This window comes from Triticum aestivum, chromosome 7D (assembly GCF_018294505.1).
Source record: "Triticum aestivum cultivar Chinese Spring chromosome 7D, IWGSC CS RefSeq v2.1, whole genome shotgun sequence".
NCBI classification, from domain to species: Eukaryota; Viridiplantae; Streptophyta; class Magnoliopsida; order Poales; family Poaceae; genus Triticum; species Triticum aestivum.
The window spans coordinates 491,224,744-491,242,404 of record NC_057814.1 but is presented as its reverse complement, the minus strand read 5'-3'; the positions used below and the strand labels follow the sequence as shown (position 1 = coordinate 491,242,404).

The window sequence follows — 17,661 nt, the reverse complement described above, 5'->3', positions numbered from 1 at the left end:
ATTATTTACCTTCTCATTTCTAGCCAGCCTAAGTTATAACAATGCCAGCGTACTAGTAGTTTTTTAGATTTCTTCCAACACTTCATTCCGAAGTTGGAACCAAATATTTGTCATCCCCTATATTATGTTATCTCCCATGTTTCATATGTTTATTGAAAATCTCTACCCTATGATTGGAAAAATTGTCGGGGCGTGGTAACGTGCGCAATCATGGTCTAGTTCGTATAAATGTTGTATATAAGCTAATTCTAATTATTGGGCATACATGCTACTAACTCAATGGAGTACAGTTGCTAAAAAAACTCAATGAAGTAGTGGCCATGAGTGATTTGCAAGGATGAGTTAGAGATCTTCCTTGGGTGTCTTGGTTAGATGGTGCTAGTGAGTACAGTACGAGTATAGTATGGTAGTACAGTAGCACAGGAGTGTCGTACAACCTTTTCTTCAGGGGAGGGATGTCGTACAATCTTGACCGAAAAATGGCTTGGTACCAAAGAAATAAAGTCAATCGTCCATCCATTCATTTCCGAGGGCCAATACTAGAAATACCACTTCTTTCAAGGGGCGAACATGCAGGATTCCCACGAATGGAAACACTCACTTCTGGAACCTACCTCGTGCCTTCGGCCTGTCGCTCAGCCCCGCATTGACGCATGGTACCTACCATGCCCCCTTGCCCAGAGGGCCTCCATCGCGCGACCATCGTGTATATAGGGGATTGTCCTCGTTTCCACCAGCCAACCGACACACCCGCTCACCGCTTCATTAGAAACTCTGCCTATTTAGCAATTCAGGCAAGGCTCCTTCCCTAGTGACTATGATGAGGTAGTAGCTGCCATGTGTGGCGGCGTGATCTTCGCGGACCTCAAGATGCCTGCAGCACATGGACGGTGACCTAGGTAACATTGTGGCCTGAGAAGAAGAAGGCTCTGTGGGGCGGCGATGGAGGCCTGTGCTCCAAGGGGCTTGATGGGTTTGGGGTCAAGCTCGGGGTGAGGATGATGAGGTGGAGTTTGAGGAGTTTGCGGTTGACTCCAGGGACTCCGTCCTGGATCACCCGCATGGCGGGGTGGGTGAGGATGATGATGATGGGAGGTCGTCGAGATCAATCCGTTCACCGTTGTCAGAATGTGCCTCTCTAAAGGTATTGGCCCATGTTGCTGGAACTGGTTTTAATCCATGTATTAGGCTTGCTTTTTGTTCTTGTCTATTGTAGAAGATACTTTAGAATTAAATTTTCTCATTTTTAGGTAGGACACACAAGTTTGAAGCCGCCTATGGTTAATTTTTTGAGGGTGTTAATTATTTGCTTATGTTAGTAAAGCTTTCAATTGTTGTAGCCACGTAACATGTTGGAAGTTCTTGGATATTATTAATTTTTATATGCACGGTTTACACAACTCTTATGCTATTTGAGTATAAACAAGTCGGGTGTAGATTTTTTATCCAAATTCTATGTTTTGGCCGAGAGTTGATGATCGTTCATGCATCATCCAATGACATCCACCCAAAAGAAACAAAACTACTCTCAATTTATTTCTTCTTGGTGTCAAGTAAGACACACAAAGTCGCGAAGCAACATTGCCATGTTAGTTTGCATTTTTTTAAGTCTATATACATGGTTTGATCATGAATACATTAGAAAAAAGTTGCAATGTTCATCTGAATTCATAAATTAACCATATAATAATGTTAATCATTGCACATACATGATAGTAACTCAACGGGGTAGGTAGATATGTGTGATTTATAAGGATCATAGACTTACATGAGTCATTTCAGGAGATATTGGTTGAATATTAAGAAGGTCTATGTTATGTTAGGTTAGAAGAAATATTGAATCTCCATATACATGGTGAGATCAAGAATGTGATGAGAATTTTGCAATGCTAACTTATAATTCATATAACTACCGTATAATAATGCTAATTATTGCACACAAAGTACATGCTAGTAATTTAATGGAGAAACTTTCTTTTTATTTGGGAACAATGGAGTAAGTAGCTATGAGCGATTTACAAGAATATTAGAGTTACACACAATCATTTATGAGAAGATATTGGTCAAACATTTGGTTGCATGAACCGTCCAATAAACCCAGATGGAGTATGATAGAGTAACAAAGTCGTACTATAGGTGTGGTACAATCTTAAGCTAATAAAAGAAGTAACTAGCTATGAGTTATTTCCAAGGATCTTAAAATACATACAATTATTTATGACAAACTATTACGTAAACATTTGGTAGGTTGAACCCGTCCAATAAGCTCGGACGGGGGAGTACAACAGTAGTAGTACAGTCATTGTAAAAGTGTGTACTATAATATTGAGCTAATAAATGGTGTAACTAGTTCTAAGTGATTTGCAATGATCTTAGCATTACACACAATCATTTATGAGAAGATTTCTGGTTAAACGTTCGGTTGGATGAACCCGGCCAACGAACCCGGATGGAGAGCACACAACATTAGTAATACAGTGTGTACTACAATCTTGAGCTAATAAACAAAATAATTAGCTATGAGTTATGCAAGGATCTTAAAATTACATACAATCATTTATGAGAAGATATTGTATAAACGTTTGGTCGGATGAATTCGTCCAATAAACTCGGATGGGGGAGTACGACAGTAGTAGTACAATCATACTACAGGTGTGTAGTATAATCTTGAGCTAATAAATGGGGTAACAGCTATGAGTGATTTGCAAAGATTTTAGCATTAGACATAATCATTTATTGAGAAGATTTTTGGTTAAATGTTTGGTTGGTTCAACCCGTCCAATAAATCCGGACAAAAAGTGTATGATAGTAGTAGTACAGTCGTACTACAGGTGTGTGGTACAACAATCTTGAGCTAAAAAACGAATTAACTAGGTATGAGTTATTTGCAGGATCTTAAAAATACATACAATAATTTATGAGAAGATATTGGTTAAATGTTTGGTTAGATGAACCCATCCAATAAACTCGGACGAGGGACTAAAACAGTAGTAATGCAGTCATACTACAGGTGTGTAGTATAATCTTGAGTTAATAAATGGAGTAACTAGCTATGAGTGATTTGCAAAGATCCTAGAATTACACATAATTATTTATGAGAAGATTTTTGGTTCATTGTTTGGTTGGTTGAACCCGTCCAATAAACCCGGACGAAGAGTGTATGACAGTAGTAGTACAGTCGTACTACAGGTGTAGTACAACAACTTGAGCTAATAAATATTGACTTGCCTCTGAAGAAAGAAAGTCAAAGTACCCCCATCTGTTCATTCCCTAGAGCAAATACTAGATTCCCTCAAGTAGAAATGTTCGCTTTCGGAGCTGCCTCATGCCTTCCGCCTGCCACGCGGCCCCTCGCTGATGCGTGGTCCCCTCCGCGTGCCCCCTCGCGCCTTCACACGGCCACCACCTATATAGGGTACTAACCTTGCACCCTCCAAAACCACCCCTGCTGCCCTGATTTATTAAAACCTCTGCCCATTTACCAATTACGGTGAGGCCCCTCCCCTGGCGACGACTACGACAAGGTACCAGCGGGCATCATGTGCGACGGACGGTTACTCGCAGACGTCGAGGTTCCCGCGGTGACGCGGAAGGTGAGGGCGGCAACGGTGTGTCCCGGGACGAAGAAGCCCCAACGGAGCGATGATGGGGGCCGTCACTTCACGGGGCTGAGCAGGTGCAAGGGACTCTGGCTGGACGACGATGAGGAGGACTTCGAGGCCGAATTATAGGAGTTCGAGGCCGACTCTGGGGACTCCGACCTGGAGCTCGGGCGTAGTGGGGTGGCTGAGAAGGACGACGACGAGGAGGTCATCAAGATCAAGCCCTCTGCCACCGTCAAGAGGCCCCTCTCCCAAGGTATCGACCCCGGGTCGCTTGGACTAATTTTTAATCTACATATCCTTACCTTTAGCGTCTAACTATTGTCCACACATGTTTGCCTCTATTAGTCTTGTATTTTGAATCAAAGTTTGACCGCATAATTAACTAGTAAACTATAAATGCATGTAATAAAAAATTATATTGTTGGATCTTATTTGAATGTACTTTGATATTACTTTTGCCATGATTAATTTGTATTATATTAGTTAAAATCATGGTCAAAATATGACCAAAAATATGAGGGGGTTGTTACCAGGACGAGGGTAGTAGAACTAAGGAGTGTTGTTGGAAGGCTGTGTTTGGGCTGTGTTACTCCTTTTTGTTTAGAGATTTTGGATTGGATGTGCTATCATGGAGTGATTTGGGTGAAGGGTTAGGCTTTTTCCATTCTCTGTTGTGTTCAGTTGGTAACTTGTTTATGACGCCGTTCCTTTCTTTCAGAGAAGCGATTTTTGTTGTTAGGTTGACAATCTTGTGATTTATACTTGTGATCTTTGACGGTGATCCATAAGTTTACCATTTAGTCAAAAGGGGTAGAAAATCCGCATAAATGGTCAAATTTCTCCGTTTTGATTGGGTCTTGACCTCTTGAGTTGCTTCCTTGTTAGATGGTTGTAGGTGAAGGAAATATGCCCTAGAGGCAATAATAAAGTATTATATATTTCCCTATATCATGATAAATATTTATTATTCATGCTAGAATTGTATTAACCGGAAACATAATACATGTGTGAATACATAGACAAACAGATTGTCACTAGTATGCCTCTACTTGACTAGCTCGTTAATCAAAGATGGTAATGTTTCCAAGCCATAGACATAAGTTGTCATTTGATTAACGAGATCACCTCATTAGGAGAATGACGTGATTGACTTGACCCATTCCGTTAGCTTAGCACTCGATCGTTTAGTATGTTGCTATTGCTTTCTTCATGACTTATACATGTCCCTATGACTATGAGATTATGCAACTCCCATTTATCGGAGGAACACTTTGTGTGCTACCAAACGTCACAACGTAAATGGGTGATTATAAAGGTGCTCTACAGGTGTCTCCAAAGGTACTTGTTGGGTTGGCGTATTTCGAGATTAGGATTTGTCACTCCAATTGTCGGAGAGGTATCTCTGGGCCCACTCGGTAATGCACATCACTATAAGCCTTGCAAGCATTGTGACTAATGAGTTAGTTGCGGGATGATGTGTTACGGAACGAGTAAAGAGACTTGTCGGTAACGAGATTGAACTAGGTATCGAGATACCGACGATCAAATCTCGGGCAAGTAACATACCGGTGACAAAGGGAACAACGTATGTTGTTATGCGGTCTGACCGATAAAGATCTTCGTAGAATATGTGGGAGCCAATATGGGCATCCAGGTCCCGCTATTGGTTATTGACCGGAGACGTGTCTCGGTCATGTCTACATAGTTCTCGAACCCGTAGGGTCCGCACGCTTAACGTTACGATGACAGTTTTATTGAGTTTTGATGTACCGAAGGAGTTCGGAGTCCCGGATGAGATCGCGGATATGACGAGGAGTCTCGAAATGGTCGAGACGTAAAAATCGATATATTGGACGACTATATTCGGACTTCGGAAAGGTTCCGGGTGATTCGGGTATTTTTCTGAGTACCGGAGAGTTACGGGAATACGTATTGGGCCTTATTGGGCCATACGGGAAAGAAGAAAAAGGGCCACAAGGGTGGCCGCACCCCTCCCCTTGGTCTAGTCCGAATTGGACTAGGGAAGGGGGGCGCCCCCTTCCTTCCTTCTCTTTTTTCCTTCCTCTTTTCCTATTCCATATGGGAGGTGGAATCCTACTAGGACTAGGGAGTCCTAGTAGGACTCCACACTTGGTGCGCCCCCTCCTAGGGCCGGCCTCCTCCTCCCTTGCTCCTTTATATACGGGGGCAGGGAGGCACCCCAGAGACACAACAATTGATGCTTGAGATCTCTTAGCCGTGTGCGGTGCCCCCCTCCACCATATTACACCTCGATAACTGTTGCGGAGCTTGGGCGAAGCCCTGCGTTGGTGGAACATCATCATCGTCACCATGCCGTCGTGCTGACGAAACTCTCCCTCAACACTCGGCTGGATCAGAGTTCGAGGGACGTCATCGAGCTGAACGTGTGTAGAACTCGGAGGTGCCATACGTTCGGTACTTGATCGGTCGAATCGTGAAGACGTACGACTACATCAACCGCGTTGTGATAACGCTTCCGCTGTCGGTCTACGAGGGTACGTGGACAACACTCTCCCCTCTCGTTGCTATGCATCACCATGATCTTGCGTGTGCGTAGGAAATTTTTTGAAATTACTACGTTCCCCAACAGTGGCATCCGAGCCTGGTTTTATGCGTTGATGCTATGCACGAGTAGAACACAAGTGAGTTGTGGGCGATATAAGTCATACTGCTTACCAGCATGTCATACTTTGGTTCAGCGGTATTGTGAGATGAAGCGGCCCGGACCGACATTACGCGTACGCTTACGCGAGACTGGTTTCACCGTTGTGAGCACTCGTTGCTTAAAGGTCACTGGCGGGTGTCTGTCTCTCTCACTTTAGTTGAACCGAGTGTGGCTACGCCCGGTCCTTGCGAAGGTTAAAACAGCACCAACTTGACAAACTATCGTTGTGGTTTTGATGCGTAGGTAAGAACGGTTCTTGCTAAGCCTGTAGCAGCCACGTAAAATTTGCAACAACAAAGTAGAGGACGTCTAACTTGTTTTTGCAGGGGCATGTTGTGATGTGATATGGTCAAGACATGATGTGATATAATTTGTTGTATGAGATGATCATGTTTTGTAACCGATTTATCGGCAACTGGCAGGAGCCATATGGTTGTCGTTTTATTGTATGCAATGCAATCGCCATGTAATGCTTTACTTTATCACTAAGCGGTAGCGATAGTCGTAGAAGCATAAGATTGACGAGACAACAACGATGCTATGATGGAGTTCAAGGTGTCGCGCCGGTGACGATGGTGATCATGACGGTGCTTCGGAGATGGAGATCACAAGCACGGTGCTTCGGAGATGGAGATCACAAGCACAAGATGATGATGGCCATATCATATCACTTATATTGATTGCATGTGATGTTAATCCTTTATGCATCTTATCTTGCTTTGTTTGACGGTATCATTATAAGATGATCCTTCACTAAATTATCAAAGTATAAGTGTTCTCCCTGAGTATGCACCGTTGCGAAAGTTCTTCGTGCTGAGACACCACGTGATGATCGGGTGTGATAGGCTTTACGTTCAAATACAACGGGTGCAAAACAGTTGCACACGCGGAATACTCAGGTTAAACTTGACGAGCCTAGCATATAACAGATATGGCCTCGGAACACGGAGACCGAAAGGTCGAGCGTGAATCATATAGTAGATATGATCAACATAGTGATGTTCACCATTGAAACTACTCCATCTCACGTGATGATCGGACATGGTTTAGTTGATATGGATCACGTGATCACTTAGAGGATTAGAGGGATGTCTATCTAAGTGGGAGTTCTTAAGTAATATGATTAATTGAACTTAAATTTATCATGAACTTAGTCCTGATAGTATTTTGCAAATTATGTTGTAGATCAATAGCTCGCGTTGTTGCTTCCCTGTGTTTATTTTTGATATGTTCCTAGAGAAAAATTGTGTTGAAAGATGTTAGTAGCAAAGATGCGGATTGGATCCGTGATCTGAGGATTATCCTCATTGCTGCACAGAAAAATTATGTCCTTGATGCACCACTAGGTGACAGACCTATTACAGGAGAAGATGCAGACGTTATGAACGTTTGGCTAGCTCAATATGATGACTACTTGATAGTTTAGTGCACCATGCTTAACGGCTTAGAATCGGGACTTCAAAGACGTTTTGAACGTCATGGACCATATGAGATGTTCCAGGAGTTGAAGTTAATATTTCAAGCAAATACCCGAGTTGAGAGATATGAAGTCTCCAACAAGTTCTATAGCTAAAAGATGGAGGAGAATCGCTCAACTAGTGAGCATGTGCTCAGATTGTCTGGGTACTACAATCGCTTGAATCAAGTGGGAGTTAATCTTCCAGATAAAATAGTGATTGACAGAATTCTCTAGTCACCATCACCAAAGTTAGTAGAACTTCATGATGAACTATAGTATGCAAGGGATGACGAAAGTAATTCCCGAGCTCTTCGTGATGCTGAAATCGACGAAGGTAGAAATCAAGAAAAACATCAAGTGTTGATGGTTGACGTGACCACTAGTTTCAAGAAAAGGGCAAAGGGAAGAAGGGGAACTTCAAAAATAACGGCAAGCAAGTTGCTACTCAAGTGAAGAAGCCCAAGTCTGTACCTAAGCCTGAGACTAAGTCCTTCTACTGCAAAGGGACTGGTCATTGGAAGCGGAACTACCCCAAGTATTTGGTGGATAAGAAGGATGGCAAAGTGAACAAAGGTATATTGGATATACATTTTATTGATGTGTACTTTACTAGTGTTTATAGCAACCCCTCAGCATTTGATACTGGTTCAGTTGCTAAGAGTAGTAACTCGAAACGGGAGTTGCAGAATAAACAGAGACTAGTAAAAGGCGAGGTGGCGATGTGTGTTGGAAGTAATTCCAAGATTGATATGATCATCATCGCACACTCCCTATACTATCGGGATTAGTGTTGAAACTAAATAAGTGTTATTTGGTGTTTGCGTTGAGCAGGAATATGATTTGATCATGTTTATTGCAATACGGTTATTCATTTAAGTTAGAGAACAATTGTTGTTCTGTTTACATGAATAAAACCTTCTATGGTCATACACACCAACGAAAATGGTTTGTTGGATCTCGATCGTAGTGATACACATATTCATAATATTGAAGCCAAAAGATGCAAAGTTAATAATGATAGTGCAACTTATTTGTGGCACTGCCGTTTAGGTCATATTGGTGTAAAGCGCATGAAGAAACTCCATACTGATGGGATTTTGGAATCAATTGATTATGAATCACTTGATGCTTGCGAACCATGCCTCATGGGCAAGATGACTAAAACGCCGTTCTCCGGAACTATGGAGAGAGCAACAGATTTGTTGGAAATCATACATACAGATGTATGTGGTCCGATGAATATTGAGGCTCGTAGTAGGTATCATTATTTTCTCACCTTCACAGATGATTTGAGCAGATATGGGTATATCTACTTAATGAAACATAAGTCTGAAACATTTGAAAAGTTCAAAGAATTTCAGAGTGAAGTAGAAAATCATCGTGACGAGAAAATAAGGTTTCTATGATTTGATCGCGGAGACAAATATTTGAGTTACGAGTTTGGTCTTCAACTAAAACAATGTGGAATAGTTTCACAAATTCACGCCACCTGGAACACCACAGCATAATGGTGTGTCCGAACGTCATAAACGTACTTTATTGGATATAGTGCAATCTATGATGTCTCTTACCAATTTACCACTATCGTTTTGGGGTTATGCATTAGAGACAGCTACATTCACGTTAAATAGGGCACCATCAAAATCCGTTGAGACGACGCCTTATGAACTGTGGTTTGGCAAGAAACCAAAGTTGTCGTTTCTTAAAGTTTGGGGTTGCGATGCTTATGTGAAGAAACTTCAACCTGATAAGCTCGAACCCAAATCGGAGAAATGTGTCTTCATATGATACCCAAAGGAGACTGTTGGGTATACCTTCTATCACAGATCCGAAGGCAAAACTTCTGTTACTAAATTCGGAAATTTTCTAGAGAAGGAGTTTCACTCGAAAGAAGTGAGTGGGAGGAAAGTAGAACTTGATGAGGTAACTATACCTGCTCCCTTATTGGAAAGTAGTTCATCACAGAAACCAGATTCTGAGACACCTACACCAATTAGTGAGGAAGTTAATGATGATGATCATGTAACTTCAGATTAAGTTACTACCAAACCTCGTAGGTAAACCAGAGTAAGATCCGCACCAGAGTGGTACGGTAATCCTGTTCTGGAGGTTATGTTACTAGACCATGACGAACCTACGAACTATGAAGAAGCGATGGTGAGCCCAGATTCCGCAAAATGGCTTGAGGCCATGAAATCTGAGATGAGATCCATGTATGAGAACAAAGTGTGGACTTTGGTTGACTTGCCCGATGATCGGCAAGCAATTGAGAATAAATGGATCGTCAAGAGGAAGACGGACGCTGATAGTAGTGTTACTATCTACAAAGCTAGAATTGTCGCAAAAAGGTTTTTCGACAAGTTCAAGGTGTTGACTACGATGAGAGTTTCTCACTCGTATCTATGCTTAAGTCTGTCCGAATCATGTTAGCAATTGCCGCATTTTATGAAATCTGGCAAATGGATAAACAAAACTGCATTCCTTAATGGATTTGTTAAAGAAGAGTTGTATATGATGCAACCAGAAGGTTTTGTCAATCCTAAAGGTGCTTACAAAATATGCAAGCTCCAACGATCCATCTATGGACTGGTGCAAGCATCTCGGAGTTGGAATATACACTTTGATAAGTTGATCAAAGGAAATAGTGTTATACAGACTTGCGGTGAAGCCTGTATTTACAACAAAGTGAGTGGGAGCACTACAACATTTCTGATAAGTATATGTGAATGACATATTGTTGATCGGAAATAATGTAGAATTATTCTGCAAAGCATAAAGGAGTGTTTGAAAGAAGTTTTTCAAAGAAAGACCTCGGTGAAGCTGCTTGCATATTGAGCATCAAGATCTATAGAGATAGATCAAGACGCTCGATAAGTTTTTTCAATGAGTACATACCTTAACAAGATTTTGAAGTAGTTCAAAATAGAACAGTCAAAGAAAGAGTTCTTGCCTATGTTACAAGGTGTGAAATTGAGTAAGACTCAAAGCCCGACCACGGCAGAAGATAGAAAGAGAATGAAAGTCATTCCCTATGCCTTGGCCATAGGTTCTATAAAGTATGCCATGCTGTGTACCAGATCTATTGTATACCCTACACTGATTTTGGCAAGGGAGTACAATAGTGATCTAGGAGTAGATCACTGGACAGCGGTCAAAGTTATCCTTAGTGGAATAAGGATATGTTTCTCGATTATGGAAGTGACAAAAGGTTCGTCGTAAAGGGTTACGTCGATGCAAGTTTTGACACTAAATCTAGATGACTCTAAGTCTCGGTCTAGATACATATTGAAAGTGGGAGCAATTAGCTAGAGTAGCTCCGTGAAGAGCATTGTAGACATAGATATTTGCAAAATACTTACGGATCTGAATGTGACAGACCCGTTGACTAAAATTATCTCACAATCAAAACATGATCACACCTTAGTACTCTTTGGGTGTTAATCACATAGCGATGTGAACTAGATTATTGACTCTAGTAAACCCTTTGAGTGTTGGTCACATAGAGATGTGAACTATGGGTGTTAGTCACATGGTGATGTGAATTATTGATGTTAAATCACATGGCGATGTGAACTAGATTATTGACTCTAGTGCAAGTGGGAGACTGAAGGAAATATGCCCTAGAGGCAATAATAAAGTATTATATATTTCCTTATATCATGATAAATGTTTATTATTCATGCTAGAATTGTATTAACCGGAAACATAATACATGTGTGAATACATAGACAAACAGAGTGTCACTAGTATGCCTCTACTTGACAAGCTCGTTAATCAAAGATGGTTATCTTTCCTAGCCATAGACATAAGTTGTCATTTGATTAACGAGATCACCTCATTAGGAGAATGACGTGATTGACTTGACCCATTCCATTAGCTTAGCACTCGATCGTTTAGTATGTTGCTATTGCTTTCTTCATGACTTATACATGTTCCTATGACTATGAGATTATGCAACTCCCGTTTACCGGAGGAACACTTTGTGTGCTACCAAACGTCACAACAAAAATGGGTGATTATAAAGGTGTTCTACAGGTGTCTCCAAAGGTACTTGTTGGGTTGGCGTATTTCGAGATTAGGATTTGTCACTCCAATGGTCGGAGAGGTATCTCTGGGCCCACTCGGTAATGCACATCACTATAAGCCTTGCAACCATTGTGACTAATGAGTTAGTTGCGGGATGATGTGTTACGGAACGAGTAAAGAGACTTGCCGGTAACGAGATTGAACTAGGTATCGAGATACTGACGATCAAATCTCGGGCAAGTAACATACCGGTGACAAAGGGAACAACGTATGCTGTTATGCGGTCTGACCGATAAAGATCTTCGTAGAATATGTGGGAGCCAATATGGGCATCCAGGTCCCGCTATTGGTTATTGACCGGAGACGTGTCTCGGTCATGTCAACATAGTTCTCGAACCCGCAGGGTCCGCACGCTTAACGTTACGATGATAGTTTTATTGAGTTTTGATGTACCGAAGGAGTTCAGAGTCCCGGATGAGATCGGGGATATGACGAGGAGTCTCGAAATGGTCGAGACGTAAAAATCGATATATTGGACGACTATATTCGGACTTCGGAAAGGTTCCGAGTGATTCGGGTATTTTTCGGAGTACCGGAGAGTTACGGGAATACGTATTGGGCCTTATTTGGCCATACGGGAAAGAAGAAAAAGGGCCACAAGGGTGGCCGCACCTCTCCCCTTGGTCTAGTCCGAATTGGACTAGAGAAGGGGGGCGCCCCCTTCCTTCCTTCTCTTTTTCCCTTCCTCTTTTCCTATTCCATATGGGAGGTGGAATCCTACTAGGACTAGGGAGTCCTAGTAGGACTCCACACTTGGTGCGCCTCCTCCTAGGGCCGGCCTCCTCCTCCCTTGCTCCTTTATATACGGGGGCAGGGGGGCACCCCAGAGACACAACAATTGATCCTTGAGATCTCTTAGCCGTGTGCGGTGCCCTCCTCCATCATATTACACCTCGATAATACCGTTGCGGAGCTTAGGCGAAGCCCTGCGTCGGTGGAACATCATCATCGTCACCACGCCGTCGTGCTGACGAAACTCTCCCTCAACACTCGGCTGGATCGGAGTTCGAGGGACGTCATCGAGCTGAATGTGTGTAGAACTCGGAGGTGCCGTGCGTTCGGTACTTGATCGGTCGGATCGTGAAGACGTACGACTACATCAACCCCGTTGTGATAACGCTTCCGCTGTCGGTCTACGAGGGTACGTGGACAACACTCTCCCCTCTCGTTGCTATGCATCACCATGATCTTGCGTGTGCGTAGGAAATTTTTTGAAATTACTACGTTCCCCAACAGTAGGTGTGCATGAGGATTGTTCTAGACTTGGTTCATTTATCAGTCCAAAGGATTATTCTGCTAATCATTGAATCCGACTGAAAACCGTATCCTCGATTCTGCATCGTCTATAATGTAGTTTGTAGATTAATAATTGCAGAATGATGCCAATGGTCTATAACACGAGGTTTGTTCATCAGTACCCTGGATTTTTTATTAAGTTATAATTTTTATTATTTTATTTGTTTTGTGCTTGACTGATGATGCGTTCACCCGAATAGACACATCATGTTTCAGTGTTCATTACGGTCAATATATTTTTACATAAAATTCATGTCCATGATGAAATTATTTACTTTTTGTGAGAGAAGTTTGTTTGTGTTGGTCCCTCTTAGCATTGACATTGACCTTCCATTGCAGATGACTTAAGCACCATGAGTACTACTGGTTTTGATGGTCCTTCAGAAAGGCCAGCAAAAAGGAAGAGAAAGAACCAATTCAAGGGTATCTGTCAGCGCCCCTCGGGTAAATGGGCTGCTGAAATCAGAGATCCTAGCAAGGGTGTCCGTGTCTGGCTCGGTACTTTCAACAGTGCTGAAGAAGCCGCAAGAGCTTATGATGTCAAAGCACGCCGGATCCATGGCAAGAAGGCCAAGGTTAACTTTGTAGAGGAAATAGCAGTTCAGGAACCCAAAGCACCCAAGCCAAGCACAGGACAGGAAACTATCGTCACACCAGCAGTCAACAACCATGCTAACCCAAATGCTTTCGTGTACCCATCTCCTGACTTTGCATCAAACCAGCCACTTATTCAGCTTGATAACGTGCCATTTGTTCCTGCAATGAACTCCGCTGTCCCTATTGAAGCTCCTGTTATGAATATGTACTATGAACAGGGAAGCAACACTTTTGGCTGCTCTGACTTGGGCTGGGAGTATAACATCAAGACTCCATATAAATCATCCATGGCTCTCATTTCCACTATTGTTGAAGGAGCAGAATCTGCACTTGTCCAGGGTAACACCTACAACTCAGTGGTGATTGCTGAAGGAGCTGAATATGCGCTTGTTCGGAGTAACACCTACAACTCAGTGGTGCCTCCTGTTACGGAGAATGATGCTATCGATTTCGAAGATTGGATGAGGTTTTGTATGGATGATGGCGTCGATGAGCCGATTGATAGCCTTCTGAATTTTGATGTGCCTCATGATGTCGTCGACAGCATGGACCTTTGGAACTTTGATGACATGCCCATCCGTGGCGAATTTTTCTAAGGGATTCAAACCCATGTGTATCGGGACAAAGGGTAAGCCTTTGCAATTTGGATGTTTAGTCTAAGATTGATAATCTTTTCATTACTCTGAAATATTTGCTCCATCTTTTAGGAATAAGACTATGGGAGATTAGGAAGCACCCTATTGTCACCTTCGGCCATCATATGCTTATGTTCAAGTTTAGATGCAAAAAAGTCGCGTCCTGAGTCTCTTTAGTAATCGACCCTTTCGCTAGTTGACTGTCTGTGTGGCAGCCATTTATGATGAACTGTTGTCTTAATTTTTTGTCAACTTTGATGTCGTCTTTATCATTTCTGAATGTGAACAACATGAATCTGTGTCCAGTTTGCTTTAATCTGTGCGTTTGATCACTTTTTCCCTTTAGTACCGGCTGTTTAATTGGTGATAGAAGTGACCTATGTATCTAATTTCTGAGCATAAGTTTATCTCGTGCCTAGGCTAGGCCGTCCATAAGATGTTTGGTCATTTGATAATTAATCTCTCTAGCTATCACGTTCGTACGAACCGACTATTTTGCACTATAATAGATTGTTTCATTTCTGCTGTAAACAAAAAGCCCCAGAATCTATACTCACAACACATCGACCCAGCCCAGCCTAGGAACGAGACCAGACCTGCTACTAATCTTGGGATACAAACTTTGCGGTGGAAATAAATAGCCCAAGAGATCACGAAACAAAACACAAGCATCCGACCGGCCGATCAATCAATCTACTTCTAGTTGAGAAGGAGCATGCAGCATCCCATCCACAGGCGTTCAGGCGACGCACGAGTTGAGGCCCAGGCATTCTATCCACAGGCTCCTCTTCTGAAGAAAGGCATCATCCAACCAAAGAGAAGTCAGCTCCACTTCGAAGTTCGAACCATACTGAGGAGAACAAAATTTAAAACCAGACCATTTCGAGTTTGTACGTACCCGTCTTGGTCGGTAATGGCGGGAGGCGAGCTCCGGCGGAGGCACCTGGTACAGGTCCTCGTCGACCGGCCGCACCACCCTGGACGCGGAGGCGGCTCTGGACGTGGCGCGCGCCAGGCCGCCGCCTTCCAACGCCCCCGCGCGCCTCCCCTGCTTCTCCCGAGCCACGTCGCTCCTCGTCTTCTTGGGCGCCGGCTTGCGCGGAGGCGGCGAGTACTTGAACCACACGTCGCTGCAGTCCTCCGGCTCCTTGGCGTAGCGCTCGGCCGGCGGCTCGTCGTAGCCGTGGCAGTAGTTCCACTCCCCGAACGCCGGCGCCTGCCGCCTCCTCGCCTTCTGCAAAACCAAAACCACCAAATGCTTAGCCAGGTGAGTTAGAAACTTAAACTACTCCTACATTGATCGATCCTTGTCTGATGATTCCTGGTTCACACGCACTTGACACTTGCCCGGCACAGGGGACGGGGAGAATGAGGTGGATAAGAGAAGCAAGCTGGGGCCGGAGCGGAGGGGGCTAGTAGGAGCAGTTGTATGATAAACCGAATGGAATGGGGCCTCCAATGATCTTTATAGCGAGAATGGGAATGGGAGGAGCAATGCAGTGCAACACTAGTAATCAGAGGAACGGCTTGGCGACCCGCTATGGGGGGCAAAATTTCGTGTTTTGACCCTTTTATCAAACAAAATTGAGATCTGACCCCTGTTTGATTTTTTTTCGAGATTTGACCCTTTCTCCTATCGTCACCAGGCCCGGCGGTAGGATGCTATAGCCTACCGCCAGAACCTGCGGCGGTAGGAAACTTATCCACGTCAGTAGCGGTAATGGCCTCCGTCCCCCTCCGCCCCACCCTACCGCCGCTGGTCCTGGCGGTAGCCTGTCCGATCCTACCGCCAGGGACCCTGGCGGTAGGCTGTGGGCAGTTATAAGCCCGCGGGCCGGCCGCCCCACCCCTTGTCCCCCCCACCCAGCCGCCCCAAGAACAGAGGAGTTGTTCCTCTCGCCCCTCTCTCATCTCCTCCACTCCCCCCCTCTGATCTTCGTCGTTTTTTCATCGTTTTTGTGGATCGAGATGGCCCCGAAGAAAGAAAAGTAAGCTCCTTCGATCCCTCCAATTAGTTTTAGTCAAATAGCTTCCGATTCGTCGCATTATTTGATTCAAATCACTCCCCTTTTTGAACTAGATTAAAAAAATTTGAACCCTAGGATTGATTTAGGTTGATTATAGATGTTATATTGTGTTAGATATGAACTCTAGTCACTAGTTGGTATGGTTATGTGAAGATGAACCCTAGTTCATATTATTTTTGGAGGATTTTTTTTAATATGATGCATGTTAGAGGAATTTATTGTGATATGATGATGCATGTTGATATGCTATGATGCAAGTAGTGGATACAGTTGGAGAACAAATGTTGAACTCTCAAGATGAACCTAGTTCATAATTTTTTGTGTTAATTTTTTTATGATATGATGAATATTGGAGATATTTGTTTTGATATAGGATGCATGTGGATCTTATATGATGCAAGTAGTGGATTTTGTTGGAGTAAACATGGTTAACCCCTCAAGATGAACCCTAGTTCATGGTTTTTGTTTTTGAAAACAATATGATATGATGCATGTTGGATGTTGGATGTTGTTGGAGAAATATGATATGACATGATGCATTTGAACCATGGTCATTGCATCTTGATATATGTATTTTATTTATTTTTTAACCTTGCTATTGCATCTTGATATATGTATTTTATTTAGTTCATGTTCATGTTTAAAAAATCATTATATGATTATTCAAATATTGAACTCATAGGTTTTTTTGGACGTGATGAACCTTTGTTATGCATCTATATGTTTCCTAGTTCATGATGAACCCTAGTTCATGTTAAAAATTCTTTTGATATGCTTATGCCTATGTTTATGCAAAAAAATTAGGAGGCCACCTCTTGCGGACGACATCGGCATGAAGTACACCATGCTTGGCACTAAGTTCGACAAGCGTCATCGTGCCTGTTTCATTGAGAATGGAGTGGTAATTACCATTCTTAAACCCAATCTTTCAATTGATGAATACAAGTTGCTAACTATTATGTCCATGCTAATTATGCTTTGGTTATTGATTTTCACATATGCTGCCGCCACTGCGGATGAGGGCTCACAAGACGACGGTTAAGATGGAGTACGACGAGCGGTGCGCACCATTCTTCAGGAGAGCCCGACTATTGGGTTTTGTCCTGCAGTTCAAGCGTAAGCCGACGACGCTCGTCCACTCGGCTCTCGCGGCTTTGATCAACCGGTGGCGGACAGAGACGCACAACTTCCATCTTCCATGTGGGGAGATGACCGTGACCCTCGAGGATTGGGTGACGATTATGGCCCTACCGCTCGAGGGTCGTGCTCT

At 43.1% G+C, this 17,661-nt stretch overlaps 1 protein-coding gene and 1 pseudogene across 1 annotated transcript; one reads left to right on the top strand and one right to left on the bottom strand.

The window, feature by feature from the left end:
* Positions 1-3,539: 3,539 nt before the first annotated feature.
* Positions 3,540-14,325, top strand: LOC123170140 (ethylene-responsive transcription factor 1-like; annotated as a pseudogene).
* A 505-nt stretch (positions 14,326-14,830) lies between these two features.
* On the bottom strand, positions 14,831-17,265 carry LOC123171192 (uncharacterized). Its single transcript, XM_044588804.1, has 4 exons — positions 17,204-17,265; positions 15,701-15,827; positions 15,263-15,598; positions 14,831-15,154 (listed from the first exon to the last, which is right to left on the bottom strand). Exons 1-4 carry the CDS (start codon positions 17,263-17,265, stop codon positions 15,104-15,106), a joined length of 576 nt encoding a protein of 191 aa, XP_044444739.1. The 3' UTR covers positions 14,831-15,103.
* Positions 17,266-17,661: the final 396 nt, after the last annotated feature.

Coding starts and splice junctions, on each gene's coding strand:
- LOC123171192 (XM_044588804.1), bottom strand. CDS start 17,265: ATGACGCTTGTCGAACTTAGTGCCAAGCATGGTGTACTTCATGCCGAT. Junction 15,599..15,700: donor CTGTGCCGGGCAAGTGTCAA/GTGCGTGTGAAC, acceptor TTGGTTTTGCAG/AAGGCGAGGAGGCGGCAGGC. Junction 15,155..15,262: donor GCCATTACCGACCAAGACGG/GTACGTACAAAC, acceptor GCCTTTCTTCAG/AAGAGGAGCCTGTGGATAGA.